Source organism: Corvus cornix, chromosome 11 (assembly GCF_000738735.6).
Source record: "Corvus cornix cornix isolate S_Up_H32 chromosome 11, ASM73873v5, whole genome shotgun sequence".
In the NCBI taxonomy this organism is placed as follows: domain Eukaryota; kingdom Metazoa; phylum Chordata; class Aves; order Passeriformes; family Corvidae; genus Corvus; species Corvus cornix.
In genome coordinates this window covers 17,544,062-17,566,455 of record NC_046341.1, presented here as the reverse complement: position 1 = coordinate 17,566,455, position 22,394 = coordinate 17,544,062, and the positions used below count along the sequence as shown (strand labels likewise).

The 22,394-nt window shown below is 40.3% G+C and overlaps 1 protein-coding gene across 1 annotated transcript in view; it reads left to right on the top strand.

Moving 5' to 3' along the window:
• The window catches only part of CDH8 (cadherin 8), a 149,542-nt gene that overhangs the window by 2,428 nt on the left and 124,720 nt on the right, over positions 1-22,394 (top strand). Inside the window, exons 2-3 of the mRNA XM_010396509.4 lie at positions 10,760-10,850; positions 10,947-11,209. Of these exons, the coding sequence (XP_010394811.1) occupies positions 10,769-10,850; positions 10,947-11,209 (345 nt within the window). The 5' untranslated portion in view covers positions 10,760-10,768. The remainder of the gene's footprint in view (positions 1-10,759; positions 10,851-10,946; positions 11,210-22,394) is intronic.

Below are 22,394 nucleotides of genomic sequence, written 5' to 3'. Positions count from 1 at the left end.
CTATGTTCAATACCAGACTGCTGTGAACAAGTACAGACTTCACAATTGGCTTCTCAGTAAATATAAGCAAATAATGAATAAATTCAGAAGACTGGAAAATTACCCTCATGTACATTTTACCCACCTTAAATAAAATGATGAATCCTCTAGAAGAAGTTAGTATTTGGCATATTTCACACCCATAAAATCTGCTAACATCAGAAGCCAAAAGCTCTCTGTGGTGTTACCTCCCAGCCTAATTGTATGCATGTTAGAGACAGAAGAACCTTCGGAAGTGGTTATTATGTGATATTTTCTTCCTTTAAACCTTATTGTTCCACTTCACTGCTTACAGAACGAGCACAGCTTGCTGGTAGCTTCCTCCTAAGCTATTTATTAACTCCCTCTTTTTTCCAAACTTGCATCCTGGCTATGGAGGACTTTGTTTTCCATGCTTACTTGTAAGCTGAGGGTCTTCAGTGTCCTTGGAGATCGAAGCATTTCATGTAAGTTGGTTCTTAAATTATCCAGGTGAGCAGTTTGTTAACTGGGCAGGCTGCTAGCCAAGAAACTAACTTTGGACATTTTCTTCAATATTAAAAAATCAATAACACTCTGTGTGCCTGCTTAACAAATGCAACTGGTTTTAATAAGAAGTATGGCTGTATATGACAGCTACCCCTTTTATGTCTTTTGTTAAAAATGAAAGAAGTTTTCATCGCTGTGAGGTGAGGTAGAATCCTCCCTAGATGAAGTCACTCAGTGCTTTTTCAATGTTCTTTAGTCATTCCCATCAGCTCCCACTACTGAGGTCCAAAACAGAGTTGTAAAGGGGGAAGCAGTCCCACAATCATATTTAAATTCACTTTTCTGTGAATTTGTAATCATTTGAATTTTTGCCATTTGTGATCTTCTGGATTTTTCCAATAACACTGCACCTTTATCAAATCAATTTAATCGATCCCTGGGCACTTTATTTGCACGACTGTTAACATATGATGCATTGTCTTCTCTGAAAAAAATATCCTTCTCCCTTCTTCAGGATGTAGAACCATTTCAAGTGAGAACCCACAATCAGCCGTGGACATAGATTTAGGTCTATTAGTCCCTGAAGCACATCTTGAATTTTCTTTCTGTTTCATCTCACACAGTTGCAGATTTCATCTTTTTAAAGCTTCCTTTAGGAAGACCATTCCCACAGACTTTAGCTGGGACTTTTTTTGATATTTATTGAAAATAGGGGCCTGGAACCCACCCACTTGACTCTTGGTATGCACAGATGATTTAATTTCCAAAACTTGAGGGACTTCAAAGGGAGAGGAATACTGGCCTCTGAGATTATGGACAAGAAGGAATGTGAACATGTCCTATAATTCCTCGGAGCTGTGTATTTCTAAGTGATGATTGTGCATGTTCTGTAACAGAAAGCTCATGCAGGAATTTTTATAAATTCCCCCATACCCATCAGATACCCCATATCTCAGCAGTATTCCTTTTCCATTTTAATATTATTAGAGCCTGACCTACTATCGATACAATTGTATGCTTATAGTATACATTAAAGTGGTATCATAAGAGTCTTTCTATGAGTATAAAATAATAAAACCTAAATCCTTTCAGTGGGAGGCAAATGCTATGGCAATTTGAGCTTGGAACATTTTAAGCATCATTGCTACCATAAGATCACATCAATAGAATTAAATTAGATCATGGAAACTCAACATTTTTCTTAGTGTTGTTGCCATAGAAAAGGTGGCTCACTTCAGAGCTTTCTGAACATAACTATTTGAGCAGTAGACAGACAGAGAACAAAATAAAGTCCAATTTGAGATTTCAAATGTGTTTCTGTATATATAGACACACATTTATTTTGTTCTAGAATAAAATTCCCTTCTTTGTTCTAGCATCTGTTCAGCATGTTTCTCATTTTGTCAACCACATAAATAACATCAACTCAGTGGCATTTCAACTACATTAATAAAATTTTGTTCCCAAAATACATTGGGTACTGATGGTACCTGGAGTAGTAAATTCAAGCTGAAAGGAAAAAAAATTATCTGTGAACCAGTTCAGTCACCAACAGATAGTCTTTTAGCTGGAGTCAGATGCTATAAAATCTGATTTCCACCTGCCTTAGCCATGAGAGCAACCTTTATCCATGGGTTGGTTGCAGTGATAGCACTCATAGAATTGATTTTCCAAGGTGTTGATCACGATGTGTCTTGTGGAAATCATTTGAAATTGAGAATGGTGAGCACCCTGGCTCAGATTTGAGATTAGCAATGTCTCCCAGTCCCAGATCTGAGAAGGGAAAGCTCCCATGGGAAGTGTCTCCTGTACCCCACAGTGCCCAAGCCCTAGACAAGCTCACAAAGGTGTTTCTCAGTGTCTTGTTCAGGCCTTTGCAACAGATGTGGGAGTTCAGAACATGAAAACAGTCTTGGCAGTATCTAGTTCACAGTTTCAGCTCTCTGATTTGGTGTCCGTTCACGCAAAGTGGCTTTTTCCAGGGAACCAAAGCTCAGCCTCATTTGAAGAACTCCCATAACCATTTACACTCATTTCCTTTGCAGTCACTGATGATCAGCATCATATGCACGTATTTTATTCATTTATGTTTTATAAAAAGATAAATATAAAACTTATGTATTTTTATACATACATGTTATTCCCAAGCTTTCAATACTACTGCAGATGGAGCGCATGCACTCAAGAGGGAGTGCAGTTCTCTGAGTTTTGCAACCCTTCAGATGTGAATCTCTCTTATGGATTAAATGTAACAGCCATGATTGCCCTTTAAGTAACAGAGCATCAAAACTTAATGTCACTGAAGTTTAGATTGAGTTCTGTGCTCGTGTCTGACCTTTAGTTTTTTGCGTGTTTCCGAAAGTTAGATTAAAACAAAGGAATGGGGAGAAAAAACCCCACAAAATCTCAGCTGGGCCGCTCCAGAAGAAATAAGTTTAACATTGGAGAGCCCTAATTCTTTCCAAACAACTCATCTAAATTTTAGATGGTAAAACTGCCATCAAATTCAGTGACGCAAAATTAGAAACCTTCACTTCTAATTTGGCATATCTCAGCAGAGATTTGAGGTTTACTGCAGTCATACTGTAGAGTTAGAAAGGTCCAGGTATATTCAGATTTTTTCTTTTTAAAAATTTTTAGTGCACATACACGTTGATGCATATGGCTGGAGAGTTTATGTGGCTTTCACATAATCATGATGCCCAGTCATAATTTTAAAATCTTAGTTTAATCAGAACACATGTCAGGAAAACGTATGGGTTTTTCCTTCATTACTATGTTTTGTTCATTTCTGTAGAGAATACCTAATATTCATGATACAAAACCAATGGAAACGAAAGTTCTGTTGTACCTATTTATATATTAAAAAAAAAAAAAAGACTGAAAAGCCCAGAAAGCAAGATATTTATGTCCTCCATTAATATTTAAAGTTTTTTTTTTCAGGAAGCACAGGATAAGCACATCCCAGCTGCTGAAAGTCCCGTGATAAACAATTCCCCAGGCAGAGCACAGTTAACACCTAATTCTCTGTCACAGGCCACTCTGTTTGCCATTTTATGAGCTCAATTCATGTTGAGCACAAGTTGCCTTTTTTCCCTTCTCTCCTTTCAGAGTGATAGAGGTCTCAAATTATGTAACGCACCTTCCGAGGAGGGAGCAAGGGTGTGACAGCTGGGGCTGGCACGGGCTGAGGTTGTTCAGCCTGTGCAATGCAGTTCTATTTCAGTCAGAGGAAAATCGCTTTAATCAGTGGACTGGAGAGAATAAAAATTACTTCAGATCACTTCTTCCTCTTTCTATAGGATGGAAAAAGTGCTGATGTGACTATTTTTGTTTGTTTCTGGACCACTCTGGAAGTCTTGTCTTTCTTCTCTGTTTTGAACCTGTTTTGAGATGATGTTCTGACACACATCAGAGGAGTGTCTGACTCCCAGAAACCCAAACCTTTCTTTTTGCCTAAGTGTAAGAAGTTGATAGGGAAAGTTGCAAATACCTTTTGTTTTTCTGTAGAGCTAAAATAGCTGTATTGCCATTTAATGCCTATTGCTTTGGTATCAGCTGTCATGAAAAAAGAAAAAATCCACTCCAAAAAAACCCCAACCCAATCAAACAAAAAGCTCACACAACCAACCAAAACCAAAATGATCTTAAAATATTGTAAATACTTACTTCATTAGGGAGGAAATGTCACCTTCAGCTTCAAACTGTGGAGCACATGCTGTCTCTTTGTCCTGTACCTGAGCATGTGTAGCACACTGGAAGTCCTGGGCACTGCACAGTGAAAGGAATAATAAAGAGTAAAAATAGTTTGAAGGTTCTGACGACACCCTTGGTGGGTTTCTTTAAAAGCATTCCGGTTCCATAAAGTAGTGGCTGCTTCTGGAAAGACTGACAGCTTTATATAAAAAAAGTCTGAGCCTTGGCAGCTTTAAAGTTGGCCCATATTGATTTTACTATCGAAGAGTAATAAAAATAAGAAATTCTATTGATACCAAGAGAAGTAGAACAATAAGCATGGTAACACTGGGTCAAGATATTCTTTTGTGGTTTGATTTTTTAAGAAAGGGTTTCCTGATAGTAGTTATTTGTCAAAAATTACAAAAATTTACGTAGACACATAAAACAGACTTTGTAGATATGATAAAGTATCATGTTAAACAGTCACATAATAACAAACAATTTATTATAATATTGAGATGTATTTCAGTGTGATGGATGTTGTCATTTTCTCTTTATCCCAAAGCCTCAGTGAAGCAGTGTAATGACCTATATCCTGTAGCAGCTTCATCTCCACTCCAGAACACCAGTTATGGTGTTTCCCAGTTAAAGCACCAAAGTAAAGGAAAGAAGAAGAGGAATTTATCTTAGAAAGACTTTTCTAAACCTTCCTTCCCTCTGCCTCTGAAACAGACCCCTAAAACTGAAGTAACCTGCTCTTGGTAACAGTAATCTTCTAGATAGATGAATGAATCCTTCAGTGATTATTTGAGCTCTAAATGTTGAAGAAACTTTCAGCATTTCTGTAGATGTGTGTATCCCTGCATGTCCATATTTTCCCAGTGCATGGATTCTCTGAGCTATATCTGATGCAGGGGCTAACATTGTGCCTAAAACAGTCCTTTAGCATTTTACACAAGCTCAGGAATTCATTTAACAACCTAAAGAACTGTGCAGAAGTCTTTAAAAAGAGTAGCAGAGCATGACTAAGCTTAAAAAAATAGAGTGACCTATCTTTGCTCACTGAATTACTCTGTGTGTGGGCAGGGCAGAACACCTAAGACAAAAGCAGGAGAAAGGTGGTGCCTGTTGCCATTGCTGCTGAAATAAATAATGCTTTGGGAATCTGCTTTTGATTTCCCAGGCAGACATAAGCAAATTGCCACAAGCAGTACATCAACATAAACTTGGGCAATTGATTTGCACTTGGATTGGCAGGAGCCTCTGACAGCACAAAGGATTCCTCGTGCTGCTGCGATAGCAGAGTTCGTGTAACATTTCCTATCTCATTTCCCTGCCCGTGCAATTTCAGGTGCATGGCCGAGGGAAAGGATGTGTGGATAATGCTTTAATGCTTTTCTGTGTTCCAGCTAACTTCAGGTGACGTAGCAGTCCCTTAAAATCACTGTTAGTGAAATCTAGTGCAGCTACACGGGGTAATTACGGTTTGCAGCAGTGCCTGGGCCGTGCCTGGCCCAGAGTGTGGCTGCTGGCTCTGTGCTGCATCCAGCCCCTCTCCAGGGCACTGAGGTGTGCTGGGTCACAGGAGTTCCCTCCTGATTGAGCCTGGTCTCAGACCAGCACATCTGTGGGAGAGGTTTCTGCCCCTAAAACCTGCCAGCATCAGTGAACAAAACCACGGCAGATTGCCATGGTTGGATACCAGGGGTCCATCAGACATTTATTTAAGTAGTTTGCTGTACCTAATTGCTTGTTTGTCCTCTTCTCCAGAAGTTTTCCTCCACTCAGTTTTGTTGATTCAACTATTTCTCTGCTCTCTGAAGCATATAGTGAAACTTCATACACTTTTTGTCAGCACAGTTGTTCTTAAAACTTCCTGCTGCTGTCCTGTGGTTGATGGGCTCCTTAGTTCTGAAATGATCTGGGTTAGAATCTTGAAGGAAAAGACTTTTTGGAACACAATTTTGCTGCAAATTATTTTTGTTAACCCACATTTCACTGGCCTGTCTTACAGTGTTGATTGCAAATAGCACAGCTGCAGGAAGAGTAAACGGCAGTGGAGAAGGAATGGGAATGTGTAGCTTGCATGTTGTGGGGGTTGAGGGGGTGTAAGAGCCTCTTAAATGAAAATTGCTCTTGGTGGAATTATAGCATAAGCAATGGCCTAACTCAGCTCTGTCAAAATCATTTGATTTTAAAAACACCTTACTATTAAAGGCGTTTAAGTTAACAAGATCATTTTGACAGAACTGGGTTAGGGAGTGACTGCACGCGCAGTTCTGCTGGCAGATAAGAGGCAGGAGAGTCTAGCCAGGGCATGCAATGGCACTTTGCAGTGGGCACTGTGAGCAGGATCTGAGCCACTGCCATGGCAGCGGGGCTGATTACAGCCTCACTCTTCATCTTGCTCTTAGGTGAGGAATTGCTTCTTAATTTGACTGTTTTGTGAGTGAGTGAGTAATCTTTACACAAACGAATAATCCACTGAGGAATAAGAGTTATTATTTATGGCAAGAACTGTTCATTCCTTTGCAGAGGAAACATGAACATGCTGCCTATCCAAGGTGATTTAAATCAAGTTCAGGTACAATTTAATGGGTATGTACTGAGAACAGGATGACTATGGAGCTCAGTTATGCAGGCGAGGATGACATGTTTATTTGTTGGATATGGTGTCTTGATAGTTCTGTTCTGGCAGAATTTGGGTTTGTTCTGCTTTAGTGACAAATTAGAAACCTTTACCACAGATCTCTTGTAAGTGAGAGGGATGGAGCAGCTCTTCTGGGAGGAGAAACTGTGAGAGCTGGCATTGTTCAGCCTGCAGAGGAGAAGCTTTGGGGTGAGCTCAGTGTGGCCTTGCAGGGCCTGAAGGAGCTGCAGGAAAGCTGGAGAGAGACAATTGCCAAGGGCTGCAGGGACAGGACACAGGGAATGGCTGCCCAGTGCCAGAGGGCAGGGCTGGATGGGATATTGGGCAGGAATTGTTCCCTGGGAGGGTGGGCAGGCCCTGGCACAGGGTGCCCAGAGCAGCTGGGGCTGCCCCTGGATCCCTGGCAGTGTCCAAGGCCAGGCTGGACATTGGGGCTGGGAGCAGCCTGGGACAGTGGAAGGTGTCCCTGCCCATGGCAGGGGTGGCACTGGATGGGCTTTAAGGTTCCTTCCAACCCAACCATTCTGAGATTCTGTGAAATACGCTCTTGAAGGGCCATGTGCTTCTCTTTGTTGCTTAGAAAAGGTTGTTCTGGCTTTACTGGAATAATTCTGCTGTCATTTCATACTCCCCACTGCTTTAGACTGTGGCATAATATATGAAGACAAAGTGGTACTGTGCCTCACCTTCTGGACTTCCCTGATTTCCATGTCTGCCTTTACATATGGCTTTTAATATGTTATCATAACCTGACTTGGTAGCCCTCTCAGCCCCTCCTACACAGCCAATCCAGAGGATCACAATTTAACTGCCAGGCACTTTCCAATTTTCTGTAAGCCAATGTATAAATTGCTGGGCCACACATCTAAAATGCCTTCCATCAGCTCCCAGCCACATCCATGGTGTTCTGCTCCCAGGAATGGAGCAGAAAAGTAATTCCAAATTTGGTAAAGAAATTTGGGGTCATTCCCACCTCCATGCATTGCCCAAAGTGTATGCCCTAATTCACTGATAGAGCCTGAGTGAGACTGTTTCTCAAATAACTCTTACAAGGCTCCTGCTGGCCAGGTTGAGCTGTAGAGAACTTTATTCAGCTCGATAATTCCACACTGACCACATTCCTCTGCAAAACTGGGGAGTGCCAAAGTCCCATCGGATTTTTTTTTCCTTTGCCTGCACTGCCCAGCTTTGCTGTCAGTGCTCAAAATCTCACAGCTTTGTGTCCTCTGAGCTTGTGTAACTGTGCTCCACTGAGGGGGTTTTAATGGCACAATCACTAATATTTCTGATGTGATTTGGACTGGTTTGCCTTAAGGTATTGCTCAACACACAGCTACCGTGAGGAGTGAGGACAGTCCAGTCACAGTGAATCTTCTGTATTAGTGTGAGTGGAGAGGACCTAAATTTGATTGGAGTAAAGGAAGAGTTAGCAGCAGGCAGTCTGGGGCAGGAACCGAGGAGGGATGCACTGAAATGAACTTAATGCTTTCCAAGGCTTGAGAGTGGCAGTGTGAAAACCAAATATCCTGTTCTTTCTTCGAAGAGAAATGTCTTTGGGAGCATCATATTGTTTTATCTCATTTATTTCATCTCTTTTAGAAGGCAGGCTGTGTAGATTAATTAGGAGTTGTTTTCAAAAAGCTTCTTGAATATGAAAAAAAGTGCTTTATTATTATTATTTGGTCCTGTTGATAAAAAGAACTGTACCAGCTTGTGCTGGAAGAGTAAGGAAGTCATGGCCCATTTGGGGACTTTTTAAGGCTTTGACAGAGTGAGGTGTAATGTGCAATTCTCTTTCTGGTGTGACTATTTCTGGGTCAAAAATCACTTTGTATATAAAAACTGAAAATCAGCTACAGACCCTTGTGTTTTCAGTTTCTGCCCCCCATTTTGAATTTAATCCTGGGTGTTGGTTGAAGGTGCTGTCTCTTGCTCTATTTTACAGTGGTTCTATTTCTCCTGTTTGATTCTTGCTCCATTGCAGAAATCAGAAAAATCTGTGCCCTGGCAGGCACAGGCACCCACTCATCCAATCAGATATAAAAATGCATCCCATTTGAGCAAACCTAACCACTTCCACTGTGGCTGTTCCTCTCTTTTGATGCCTGCTACCACCAAACATGCCCCGGGAAATCTCTGTTTAACATGTGCCAGAAAGCAGCAGCAGCAAACTCCATTTAATTCCCCAGACTGAAGAGGCTTTTCAGAGGGTGACTGATGCATCCCATCATTAGACCGTTTTCTCCTCTTCCTTTTCTGGGGTTGAGAGAATGTCAAGACATTTAAGGCCTCTTTTGCTTCTCTCACATTTTCCCCAAAACTTCCCCGCAAGAGCTTGCTGTATTCTCTGATTCCTTTATTTCCACCCCATTTGGCAGTGAGGCCCATAAAGCTCCAGGTTCTCCTGTAATGGATATTCCCCTCATTCTGGATGCATTGTCAAAGGACTGCACTATTAGCTCACCATTCTTCCATGCTGCTTGAGAGATTGACTTTAACTTTGGTAGCAGCTCCTCTCCCCTTCTAACAAGACAAGTTTCTCACAGTTTCAGGTTTTCATGCAACAGATTTCACAGTTGCTTTGGCAATTACTGAAGTTTAAAAAAAAATACTTTCTATATAGTTTGCTTTTAAAAGAACAGCTGACTTTTACTGGTGTTCTGCATGTTTTATACCATGAGTGTGTATGAACCTTAAAAAAGAACAACAAAATGCCACCACCCCCCCCAAATAACCCCACAACTAAGCTCTCAGGATTTTCGTAGACAGGAAACACTAAGAGCTCATTTTGAAGTAGATGAAAACCAGCCTAAAACACCATGTAAGCTTAAAAATAGGCATTCCTCTCTTGCATGTGTAGTGGTTTCTCCTGAGATTGTTTGGATATGAACCAAAGAAAATGTATCAAGACTCCTTTCACATAACTCCCTAACCCTGTAATGCAGCCCTTCTCCTTGAGCCATATCCCATCTAGCTTTCCATGTGATCCATGGCTGCCTTTCAGGGTTTGCCCATCCCTCTGGCATCAGCCCTGCTATGTTAACTTGCCTTTTCTTTTCAAGGGATTTTTACACTGAGATGAAACCTGGTGTGACCTTCTAGTGCATCAAAGGGTGGGCAGAGAAAGAAAGACAAAATGCTCCCAAGTGTCCATCTAGGAGAATGTCTTTGAAATAAAACATGACTGTGTTTTCTCTGAAAGTGAAGGAGAGGCAGTGAGACCTGCAGTGCAGATGTGCATAAATGAGCTTCCTTAGGTCCTGGTAGTGGGCTGGTTTGGGAATCATGGATTTCACACAGGATTTAGCAGTGCTGTTTCTCTGCTGGGCTGTGAAGGGTTTGCTGGGCAGTGGTGCTGCTGCAGAGAAGTGACAACTAAACAGGCAATGGGCTGCTGGAGCCTTGTACATTTAGGAAAAGTTTGGAGTTTTTTGTTGTGGAAGAAAGGAGAGTAAGAGTGAAAGAACATAATTTTGATTTGCGTATTTGACAGACTGTGTGTTTGTATTTGACCACATTAAAAGTGCAGAGTAGTGAGAAGGTTGGGAGCTTCTTCAGATGCCCAGATGAACTTCAAGGTTTCAGAATAGTCTGCTTTGGGAGGGACCTTCAAATTCATACTCTTCCAGCTCCCTGCCATGGACAGGGACACCCTCCACTAGACCAGGTTTCTGCAAGCCCCATCCAATTCTTAGGCCTAGATATTTTCCTAAGTGTGTGCAATCATTCATCTGGGTCTTCTCTCAGTGTTTCAGGCAATGAAAGAATACACTGAATTGATTTAACTATGCAATAATATCATGAACTACAAATTTAAAACCCAACTTGGCTTGTTTATGATGTAAAAGTAAATAAGATATTTCAGAATGCTTTCCTAAGCTCTTTAGTCACTGATTTGAACTTTATTTTTTTCCCCCCCACCAGGAATCTTTAATGACTGGAAAACTCAATGGATCATGTTTTTATCATCTAAGCTATTTTTACATTGACTGTGCTGTAAACACATGGAGGAGCTGTAAGTAAATGATGTTCTGTACTGCATGATGAATTGGATTGCTACAGTCTGGAGGAAAGCAAAATAATAATTTCATTTCTGTGGTGATTTGCGTAGCTTGTGGTACAATGCCAGAAAGACTAACGGAAATGCTTATGGATACATGGACTCCATTAATAATATTATGGATTACTGTCCTTCCTTCCATTTATATGGCTCCAATGAATCAATCTCAAGTACTACCAAGTGGATCCAGTACAGGACTAAAAAGGCTAAATGAAGAACAAAGAGTTTTGCATCGTTCCAAGAGAGGCTGGGTTTGGAATCAAATGTTTGTATTGGAAGAATTTTCTGGACCTGAACCAATCCTAGTTGGCCGGGTAAGGCAAGATTTGGTTTCTTTTTTTCTCTGAATGTATAAATGTGTAACATGAGGTCTACAGTAATTCGGACTCTTCTACGGAATTTAAGGCTGAGGTGCTTTGTGATTTCAAAGCTGTTCTCTAACATCCATAGATGTGTGCTTTAAATGTATGTGACTGTAAGAACGTGGTTTCCAAGTTAGCAAACCTGCTATTTCCAACAAAAATATGCACGTTCCATTTGTCAAAAAATCCCACAAGCATGTTCGCATCCTTTCTTTTATATCATTAGTCACCACTCCTCACCTATGTCAGCTGAAGAATTTTACCAAAGCAGCTCTTTATAATATGTTCCTGTGCATTCTAAAAGGTTATTACACGTATGGGTCATGTTCTATCTCCAGTCTGATGAATCAAATAGTTTACACGTTGAGAATTTTTAAAAACAAGAACCAAAAAGGAAAGTGTGGACTATACAGCAAATTATGACGTCCTAATTTACATTGAGGTCTATGCACACATATGGAATAACATTATTGCCAGGGATTTTGTGATTTACTTTCAAAGTTAGGAAGATAACACAGGGCAAATTATCATATTTTTCTGTGTCCCAGCTTTTATGCTGCCCTAAAGCTTTGCTTGTTGCCATGCATTAGTTTATGCTGTATCTCAGTGTGTTACCTCCAGTCAGTGAATCAGCCTTGCACTTGTATGAGCCATCTGTATCCACCAGGGATGAATTATCCTTACAATTACTCTTAGAAAAGAATGATCTGTTCATAAATGCATGTTTGGCAGTGAGCAGGTATAAATACCTAATTGTTTATCACTAAAGTTCAATTCCCACTGAACAACCCAGTACATTATTGTCTTATTAGCTGGTTATTGAGGTTGAGTAAAGAAAAATCTAGACAAAATTATGGATAACAGCTAATTTCATGATAATCTTGGAATTTCTATGGATAAATGAATAGCATATAGTATAATATAGGGACTGGCAATAGCTCTGTCTGTTACTGAAGAGAACACAGATCAAGTGCATTCCTAAATCTTCCCTAGTGTAGCCACTTTCCAGGTGAAACTCAGGGTCAGAAGGTGTAATGATCTTTCTATTCAGTGACTTTTGGTGCTGTGTCAATTTACATTTATATCAGGTATTTCATATCTGTTCTCATTTGTTTCTCTGGGGTTAGTAACGTATCTCAATTTCACAGAGACAGCAAAGAGCATATTTCACATCTTAAAATGTTTTATTCAACCCGTTCTTCCTGGAATATTTTAGTCGAGCTTTTAAAATTATTTTGAGTAGCTGGGAAAAGTCCTGGGTTTGTACTTAGTAGTATTTTGATTTTCAGGGTATATCCAGGTCTAAATATTACTACTATTTTAAGGGGGTTTTTTTGTGATTATATTATCCTGAATTGTTTGAGTCATTGCTGAATAGAAGTGGGTAGGTTAAACTAAGCCAAACCAAGGAAGACATTATCCTATCTTCTGCTGGCATTTTAAATAGAATTAGCTAAAATGCTGTGACAATCTATTTGTTGAGACTGCTGCATAATTAAAACACTGCATGTTACAGACGGAAATGAGCAAAAAGTGAAGTTTGTTCCCATAGGGGGAAATTTTTGGTTTATCCATTAAAATGACTTAGAATATTTTTGGAATCCTTCTCTCTATTTTTTCTCCCTCTCCAGTAAAATCATCTATATTTCTGACTTATTTTTCTTTCCTAAGGCTTGTGAGTACTGAGAGTGCTTTCAGGCTGGTGTGTGCTCAGTGGGAGCAGAGGTACTCCACAGCTTTCAGAGCTGCTCTTAATCCTTCCTGACTGGAAAGCAGAGACTCCCTCAATTATAGTTCTTGGCAATCCTTCCCAAAATTTAAAGGGTGTACAGAATGTCACAAGCAAAATGCTTTCCTTCTCGGTGAAGTTGGGCTGTGGTTTGTCCTCTGTCACCCTCATTGGTTTCTTATTCATTGCAATTTAAAAAATAACCTCCTTTTCAGAATTTGCAGTAGATTTGCGCTCACCTGGTTCCTCCTCCTGGCTTTTCCACTTACACTCTTCCTCCAGCCTTTGAGTTTTTCCCCTGCCAAAGGATTTGTACACCTGGGGTATCTCCTTCATTCTGGGACTTTTGACTATTTTTTCTGCTCTATATCTTACCTCGATTTTCATTTTTCTTTTTTCTCCAGACTTTGAATGAAGGACACTCAGTAAAACAGGATATAGTCAATTAGTGCAGAGAGGCTTAACATTGTGGAGAGAGTGATACCAAACAGCTGCCCCATTTTTGCTGCATTTTCTGGATGTAAATGTGCTTTTGTGCCGTTACAGAGGCAGTATTGCTTGCATGTGCTTTTTACATGTTAAAAATTCTAGTAAAATCTTCAAACAAATCTTTTATTTGGTGGTTAATTGCTTCAAAGGAAACATTCTTCAAGCAAATCTAATTATGTAGATCTTGGTTACAATTTTTGTCTCTACACTGTTGTAGAGTGTGCTTTTCATAGTCATGTATGATTTGTACAAACATTTAATTAGGTGCTTTGGAAACTAAATATAAAAATAAGTTTTGCACAAACCAACAATACCCACACAAGCAGAATTTGTTGTATGTTCTCAAAGGTACGTTTAAAACCCACTGAAAATTCAGCTCTTAAGAACTGCTCAGAATAGAACTGATATTTAAATAATGGTTTTTGTGTTAGTGGGTGGAAAGGCACTGAGTAGAAGCATTTGGTCCTAATGGAATTGATGGAATATATCAGCAAAATAAAACTGAAAGCTGAGATTAATTTTATAGAATACAAACAGAACACAAATCACTTTGCAAATAAAAGCCTGAATGTGGAGTCTATGTGTTCCTCCTGTTGGTTGAAAAGGTCTCATATCAAAGTTTGTGAAGTGCAGAGAAATTTAGCAAGATGGGATTACAGAGGTCTGTAATACCTTTTATTAAACTGCTCAGTTTTTCCAGGAGAAACAGCTTCCAGACATAAAGACTCTTCTCCAGAGTTTTAGGTGTTGCAATGCAACTGCACACACTTCAAAGGTGCTTATTCATTGCTGTTTTGCATGGATATAGAGTAATAAATGTATTCCTAGTGTATTTGCTCTAATAAATGAAATAATCTGGGGTGAGACTAATAGGAGGAATTAATGTGAACACCTTTTAAAGTGTGGTGTTTTTCTTCAATGACTTGAGTAAAGGACCAGAGCAAATCTTTTGCTTTCATTCTTGAACCTCTTAGAATGAATTTGAGCAATATGCACTTCTAATGCCAAATTTTGTCATTATGTGTGGTAGGATCAAGCTTAAAATAAGCAACTCTACTTGAGTTCACACAACTGTAAAGAAGTTCTTTCTGAATTTATGGGATTTCTCTATAAAATGCCACAAATATTCTAGTTTTTCTTTTACCTTTTTTGGATATATTCATACTGCATTTATTTTGCCACATGATATTTTCATAGAATCATGGAATATCCTGAGTTGGAAGGGATCCCCAGGGATCATCCAGTCCAGCTCCTGGCCCTGCCCAGACACCCCACCAATCCCACCCTGGGCATCCCTGGCAGCGCTGCCCAAACGCTCCTGGAGGTCTGGCAGCCTCGGGCCGTGCCCATTCCCTGGGGAGCCTGGGCAGTGCCCAGCACCCTTCCTGTGTCAGCTCTCCATCCTCTTGTTCCAGCCTGTCTGTACATCCAGGGTGCTCCATCCATGGTGCAGAATCCAGCACTTGTCTTTGTTAAACCTCACAAAGCATGGAGAGAACAAAAGAATGAAGGCAACAAAAGTTGTTTGTGTTTATGTTCTCTGGCTTACCAATAAACGAATCCAAATTTAGGTCCAGACACAAAAATCCACTAGTGGTCACTCAGGCTGGTGCTGTCTGTGTCACAGCACTCCACTGGGAATAGTTTCCAGGTTGTCCCAGACCTTCCACAGACTTTTTTGAATTTCTCTGTTTTCAGTCCCAAAATAACATATTGCCTGTTTTGTCCCTGTGAGGAGAGATTTGGGAAGTCAGCAGTGCAGGGAATAGCAGCCCCTGTGGCACATCTATGTTCTTGGTCCAGGCCTCTGGAGAAGGTGCTCTGAACATCCTGGATGGGAGGAAACCAGTGAGACTGTGGTGGTGAGACTCAGAACCAGCACGGTCAAGTCAGCTCCTTATTGCGGTGAGCTCAGGGAGGCGTTTTCCATCTGTGACTGCTTCTGAATTACGTGCTTTGTGTCTTTTCACTCTGTTAAATGCAGGTTTTCTTGTACGGCTTGTGGGATGAGGGAGCTGGGCAACTTTTGCTGTTTGGAGCAACAGAGACTTTTCCCTTGATGTTTGGGACTTGGGTTCAGGCCTTTAGAGGAGAAATAATTTTCTTGTAGGAGGAGCAGTGGAGAGGCATCCTGTTTTCACAGTCAAGTGCTTCAGGCTGAGCTACTATAAAACCCAAACCTGGAAATGCAGAGAGCACTTACAAATAGCTTGGAGCTGTATGTTCTGCATTATCCATGCTTTATGCAATCCTTGGATTTCTTCACCAACATGCATTTTCTGTCTTCACCAGGAAATGGTAAAATGTTACTTGTTTAAAATCATTACTAGTTCTGTTAGAGCACAAGTGGTGCAAACAGGCGAAGTAAAGAAGGTTTTAATAAAACAAGTTCCTTCCTCACATTTTGCTTTTCATCCCTGCACTGAGCTTGTGATTATGATGGCTGCCTAAAAGCACTGTTGTACTCAAGTGATGCAAACCTGAAATGTAGATAACTAAGGTTAGCAGTATTTTGAGAGATGAATTACAGGCTGTTTCACTGAGTGGAAAAAATCCTTGTGACATGTAGGTGTAGCAAAATCCTAGCATAGGTTTCATAGGGTATAACACAGTCCTACATTAATGCCTTGTTAAAGTTTTCACAGAACAGCAATCACCACACCATATTAGATATATTCTACCCTTTTCTTTCTAATACACACTTGTATGTTTTTCTGTGGTTTAAATGCATGCCATAAAATATTCAATATCTGAAATGTTGCAAAGTCAACATTGCCTTCTGAGCTCTAGATTTTTGTTGTTGTTTTGCAACCATAATTACACACTAATTTTCCTGCTTAAGTTTAATAAACTCCCAGAAGCTGAAATGTATCAATTATTTTGCTACTGTATTCTTTATGAACAATACTAATTCCCCCTGCCTCGTGTGTGCTTGCAAGGGAAGAGGTGACTGTGTACTGCACAGATTGCTCCAGTTTGCATGGTCTCAATCAGCTTAGTAAACAGGAGTATAACTAGCTCTAAGAAAAACTCTCCTTAGTTAAAAGCTATTGCAAAGACAATAAATATAGCAGACAACATTTCAGAGAAGTCTGATAAAACTAGTGGGTTTTTAACAAATATTCCTGAGCTTACACAACTTTATTTGTTTCTTTTTAGCTGAGAACAAGTTCCAAGAAGAAATTTAAATATAAAGCATAAATTTAAGCAAGGACAGTTTGACTAACCCAACAGTGTCTACGTTTTCTTCTACAGTGTAAAAACTATTTTACTGATTTCTCTCTGAGTTAAGAAAGAAGGCATATCTCCAGACACTGAAAATCTCATTTCTGTGTATTTCTGGGAGTATTACTGAATAAAGTTGAACACTTTAATGCTTCATCTCCAGCCTGGGGCATGATAGAGCCACAATTTAAGCAGAGACACAACTTAAACCCCTTGTACATCAGGTATAGAACAGGACTGGTAGTAACTTCGAAGAGATGTTTTATTAGCTACTTATGAATCCAGCATCTTGAAGGGTCAACCTGCAAAACACCAGGCACCTCCTCAGCTATCTGTATTTTCTTTCATGGAGTGGGAAAAGGTCCATGATGGGAAGAATAACTTAAAAGTTGGGCAGGGGTTTTGCTGTTCAGTTTTTTGTCTGTTTTGTTGTTGTTTTGTTTGGGATTGGTGGTGTTTTTTTGTTTTTTGTTTTTTAATTTGCCTTTTTTTGATAAAAAGGAATGGTATCTATTACTTTAGCATTATTCACTTAAATTCCTTTGTCCTGTTTTTCTAGGACCATAAAGATTTCTGGTACTCTGAAAAAAGAGTAGCTAATGTTGAGCATTTTGTTTGTTTGTAAAGAATTAGAAGATTGTGTGCTTTTCAATATACTGATCTGAACACTTTCTCTGTCTCTCAGGGAAATGTTGTCCAAGTATGCATGGAAAATGCTGAAGTGACAGTATGAAAAATTGAGTGGAGCCTTCCCCATGATATTCTGAGATGCCCTATGATCATTTAGTCTTTCCAACATTGCTTCGGTAAATGGTTTTCAATTTCTACCTGTAGGGCCCACCCCTCGTGCTGTCAGGATGCTTCAGTTCCAGTTGTCAATTTAACTACCAATTAGTGCCAATTGTGAGGGGAGATTTTGCTAAAAGTTTGTCCTTGCTGAACTTGACAAGCATATTTCCATCCATCGATGAGCTCTCAGGTAGCTGTGATTTCCCAAAAGTGCCAGGATGTGTCTTTCAACCAGTAAAGTGAAAGGGAGGTTTTATCGTTCTCGGGTCCTGATAGGAAATTCCTCATTTGCCATGGATTTGTGTAACGAAAATCTTAATTTTATATTAAAATGAGACCAATTCCTTTGGTGGCTGTAGGCTTCCAGTAAGAGCTACGGAGCTGAAGTGGTGATACCTCATGAACTGAGCCACATCTGAGAAAGGCTTTGTAGCTCATGGGCAGCACTGTATTTTTAGGATGTAATAAATATACAATCACAGGAATCACAAGAAAAATAAGTTTTCAAGTGAAAATAATGAGAATGAGTTTGCATAAATTTTGTTTCTTGAAAGTTCTGTTTTAAAAGCTGGGGTTTCTTCCTATTCTGGCAAAGTCAAGGAAAAAAAGAGAGCTATAGTATGTGTGGTGCAACCAAGAAATTCACAGCTGAGGGTCTTTTGTTTGGTGTTTGGCTTTTGGTTTTGGTTGTGGTTTTGGGTTTTTTTTTTTTTGACAAAGCCAGGGATGTTAACGTTGGGCAATTTACGGTGTCAGTTTCATTACAGAAATAATTTGATGCAAGAAATATTTTAGGCAGTGTTTAAAGGTAACTATTATTTGCAAACAATGTGTGAGGCATGTAGAATTGAAAATAAATGCAGATTATTCTCCTGAAGATATTTAGGCAAATATTAATATGTTTGAATAGCCTCTCGGTGATCCCTGAGGAACACCTGTAGTGATATAGAGCAATTTATAACTTTCCTTTTTCCTGAGGACTCCCTCTTAGTGTAAAAATTCCCCTGCAAGGATTTCTTTCAAAGCCTTTATTTTACAGCATTCATGCCAGCAGCTAAGCAAAAGTAAGTGTAGCTCTCCCTGGAGACTGTCAATGGCATTCCTGAATTAACCGCAGGAATCATTAGGAGCCACAGAAGACATCCCTTTCCTTGCTCCGGGCTCTGAGCTCAGTTACTGTTTCCCACCCAGCCCCTGGTGAGCAGAGGCAAAGCTGAGGTTTGTTCCAGCCTGGGAACATGCTGGAATAAAAGGCTGGTGAGCAGACGATCACTGGAGGCAAGCAGCAGCGCTGCAGGCACAGCCAGCAAAAGGGATTTCAGAGCAGTTCAGAGGGCCCCAGACTTTTGCTGGTTTTAAAGCACAAGCAATGTTAGGTAATTCTCCTTCCCCTGGCCGAGGGAACTGCATGTGCAATAGGGGTCCTGCTACCAGGGAGAAAAAGGGGATTTTAGTATGGGCAGAACTGGTGGGGGACATCCAGCTGTCCTCAGAGGACAGAGGAGCTGAGCCAAACCACACCTCTTCCATCCTGTTATTTTCTAAGGTCATCATGCCACGAGCATCATCAGGATCTATGATGTGTGGTACACCCAACCTAAGAAGTCAGGATTTGAAAGTAAATGGGCAAACCCACTTTATTTTTTCAATTAGTTTGGGATAATCTGCAGCAGAATGGGTGCAGCATGGACCTATGTATTAAAGGGTGATGCAGAAGGCTCAGAATCTCATAGTGCTCACCTCAAAGAGCTTAATGAAAATCTGCCATATTTCTACAAAGTAAGTTTTCTAAATGGAATTACTGACACACTTGCTATCTTGCTAGTCCTTTTCACTAGTTCCTTTTATTTATTTTTTTTTTAATTTTATATTGCCTGTTTTTCAGGTCACCTGTTCTTTAATTATTATGCAGTCTAAAGCATTTCACATAGACCATTGGCACACTCTGCAATTCCTGGTGTTGTCCTGCTGTACTGACAAAAAAATACAATGTCCAGAGGCAAAGGGAAAATGCTTGTGTTTCTTTCTTCACATAAAATTATCTGAAACAAGACTTAATGCCAACACGATATTTCCAATTTATTCATTTATTTCTGCTAATTAATGGGTCTTGGTTATGATGTTGGCCGCCCCACATGAATTGAGAGCAGGTGCTGATCTAAATATGCAAGGACTTTTTATTGAGTTTTCATATGAACAAATAGAAGTTATTTTAATCGTTTAAAGCATATGCCAGGATTTTACTTGGTCTATAAGACCAAATTGTTATTTAAACCATGGGGGTTTTTTAAGAAATCCCAATGTAAAATTGTTTCTTGTGCAAATTTTTTAAATGTTGTACATATCCTCAAAACACACTCAGCTACAGCAAAAGAAGGACTGGTGCACCAAGTAGCAGTAAATGTGAAAGCTGTTAATGCTGCCATTTATATACAGAAGCCTCGGCTAAAATTTTGATCTGTTTTGTTGAGTAGGGGACAATTTCTGCCTCAAAGCTGTTGCTGTCTAATTGGGATATGTGATTTATTAAAAATGGAAATGAGATATAAAAGGAAATATGTGTATACTTCAGAATGTTGAATAGAGGGCTTACTGGCCCAGTGGAGTTATCATAGCTCAAAAGTAAAGAAAGGAAATGGACTACACTAAATTGTCAGGCAACATAAAGCTGCTCTTTCTGTGTAGAAGGCAATGACACTGATCATTCCATTAAATAATTATTTTGTGATTGATCTAAATTCTGTCCTTGCAGAAGGCCACCTCCTCTTTACTGCCTATCACTGATAAGCCAAGGAATGCATGGAACTGAGCAGTCTGTATGCAAAACCAAATATTTGGATTTTTAACAGAACTTTTTCAGTAAATGTTTCTATCTAAATGAAATGCATTCTGCACAAATCCTGTAGCAGGCAATTCTCTATGGAGCACAGACTGATGGACAGTAAACCAAAACTTTTCTCTGTCAGGCTGGACGTCCCCTCTGAGAGAGTAGGTTCACTGCAGTGCTTTGCATGGGGCATGAAATGCAAGAGTTTCATACTCATAGAGTGAGAGAAACCATAGCATGGCTGAGGCAGTATTTATTCCACAGACAACATCTATTCAGAATCCAGAATACATCTGTAAATTCTTCAAAGTGCAGAATAACTGGATAAAACGAGGTACTTTTCCAACTCTAAACCAGGCAGATGTGGCTCCATTTTCCAGTTTCACTAGGCATCCAGTCCATCCTAATGTATTTAATGTAAAGCCTAAAATACAGTTGATGCAGGATCTGGTGGAGTCAGGGAGGTGAAACAAAGAGCATTGACTACACTGAGATGAAAACTGGTGTGTGTGTTGTGTATACACAGGCTGGTAGACGTGTAAGGGAATATTAAAAGGATTTCTGTTAAGAGGGACCACAATAACCAGTAGGGCAGGTGTTTCATTAGGGAAATTAATTAATTGTTGCTCCTTCTGGCATGAAATAAGCGTAAGAACACAAGAAAACCACAGCACTTGGGTGGCTTCCTCGTTATGTAGAATGGCCACACTGAGCTCACCCCAAAGCTTCTCCTCTGCAGGCTGAACAATGCCAGCTCTGGCAGCCTTTCCTCCCAGCAGAGCTGCTCCATCCCTCTGCTCATGCTGCTGCCTCCTCTGGGCTCTGTGCAGCAGCTCCAGGTCCTTCCTGTGCTGGCCCCAGGGCTGGGGCAGCTCTGCAGGTGGGGTCTCAGCTGAGGGGCAGAGGGGCAGAATCCCCCCCTCCCCTGCTGCCCACGCTGGGGCTCAGCCCAGGGCAAAGTTTCATAGAATGGTTGGGTTGGAAGGAACCATAAAAATCATCCAGTGCCACCTCTGCCATGGGCAGGGACACCTTCCACTGTCCCAGGCTGCTCCAAGCCCCAGTAGCCCACCTGGCCTTGGACACTGCCAGGGATCCAGGGGCAGCCACAGCTTCTCTGGGCACCCTGTGCCAGGGCCTGCCCACCCTCCCAGGGAATAATTTTTTTCCTAATAATCAATCTAAACCTAAGTACTTCAGTTTGAAGCCATTCCCCCTTGTCCTGTTTCTCCAGGCCCTTGTCAATAGTCTCTCTCCATCTTTCTTGTGGGCTTCCTTCAGGCACTGCAAGTCCATGTAGGCTGACCCTTGTAATGTTCGTGACCTTTCCCATTCTTTCAGAAATGCTGTTGAACTTTTCTCTAGTAACTTTGCCTTCACCCTCGATGCAGCAGGACTGGGAGCTGAAAAGGAGAGAGGAAAAAATAAAAGAAAATGCACTGAAGGTAATTTTGTATGTGGTACCACCTTCTGCTTTGCAATAAGAAAAGATTTGCAGCCACTCAGAAATCCTTTATTTTATAATCTCCCCTATTGATCACACCTGTATTGAAATCCTGATCATGGGAGCTCAAACATTCTTTGCTCAGGCTGCTCAGAAATAATTAGGTTATCATTTATTTCATCAGGGATTAAAAAAGGGGTAATGAGACATCTTTTAATCTTTAAAAGTGTTTTGTCATTCTGTGCCTTTCCAATGGAACAGTGGTCTGCATTCTTTTGGAAGTGCAGATTGCTCATTAGGAATGTGTGCAATGAAATAGTTTAAAAGAGAGAATGTTCATCCTGTGTATTTCTAAATCTCTACTCTTTTCAATTGACTCTTCATATGAAACATTTCTTTTTAAGGATATTTGGAGAGGCATTAAGTGGTTTGGGTGCTAAATCAAAGCTTATAGGTGTTAATGATGGGCCATGTAAGTAGGAAAAGTATTCTTGGCTATAACCTGTCACAGCCAAACTGGGGAAGGTTTGTCCTTGCTACTGTTCTGGCCTTTTATTACAAAGAGCAGGAAGAACAGTCAATAACCACTTATTAATGATTTTCTCTGTCCTTTATTGTAGCTTTAGGTACATTA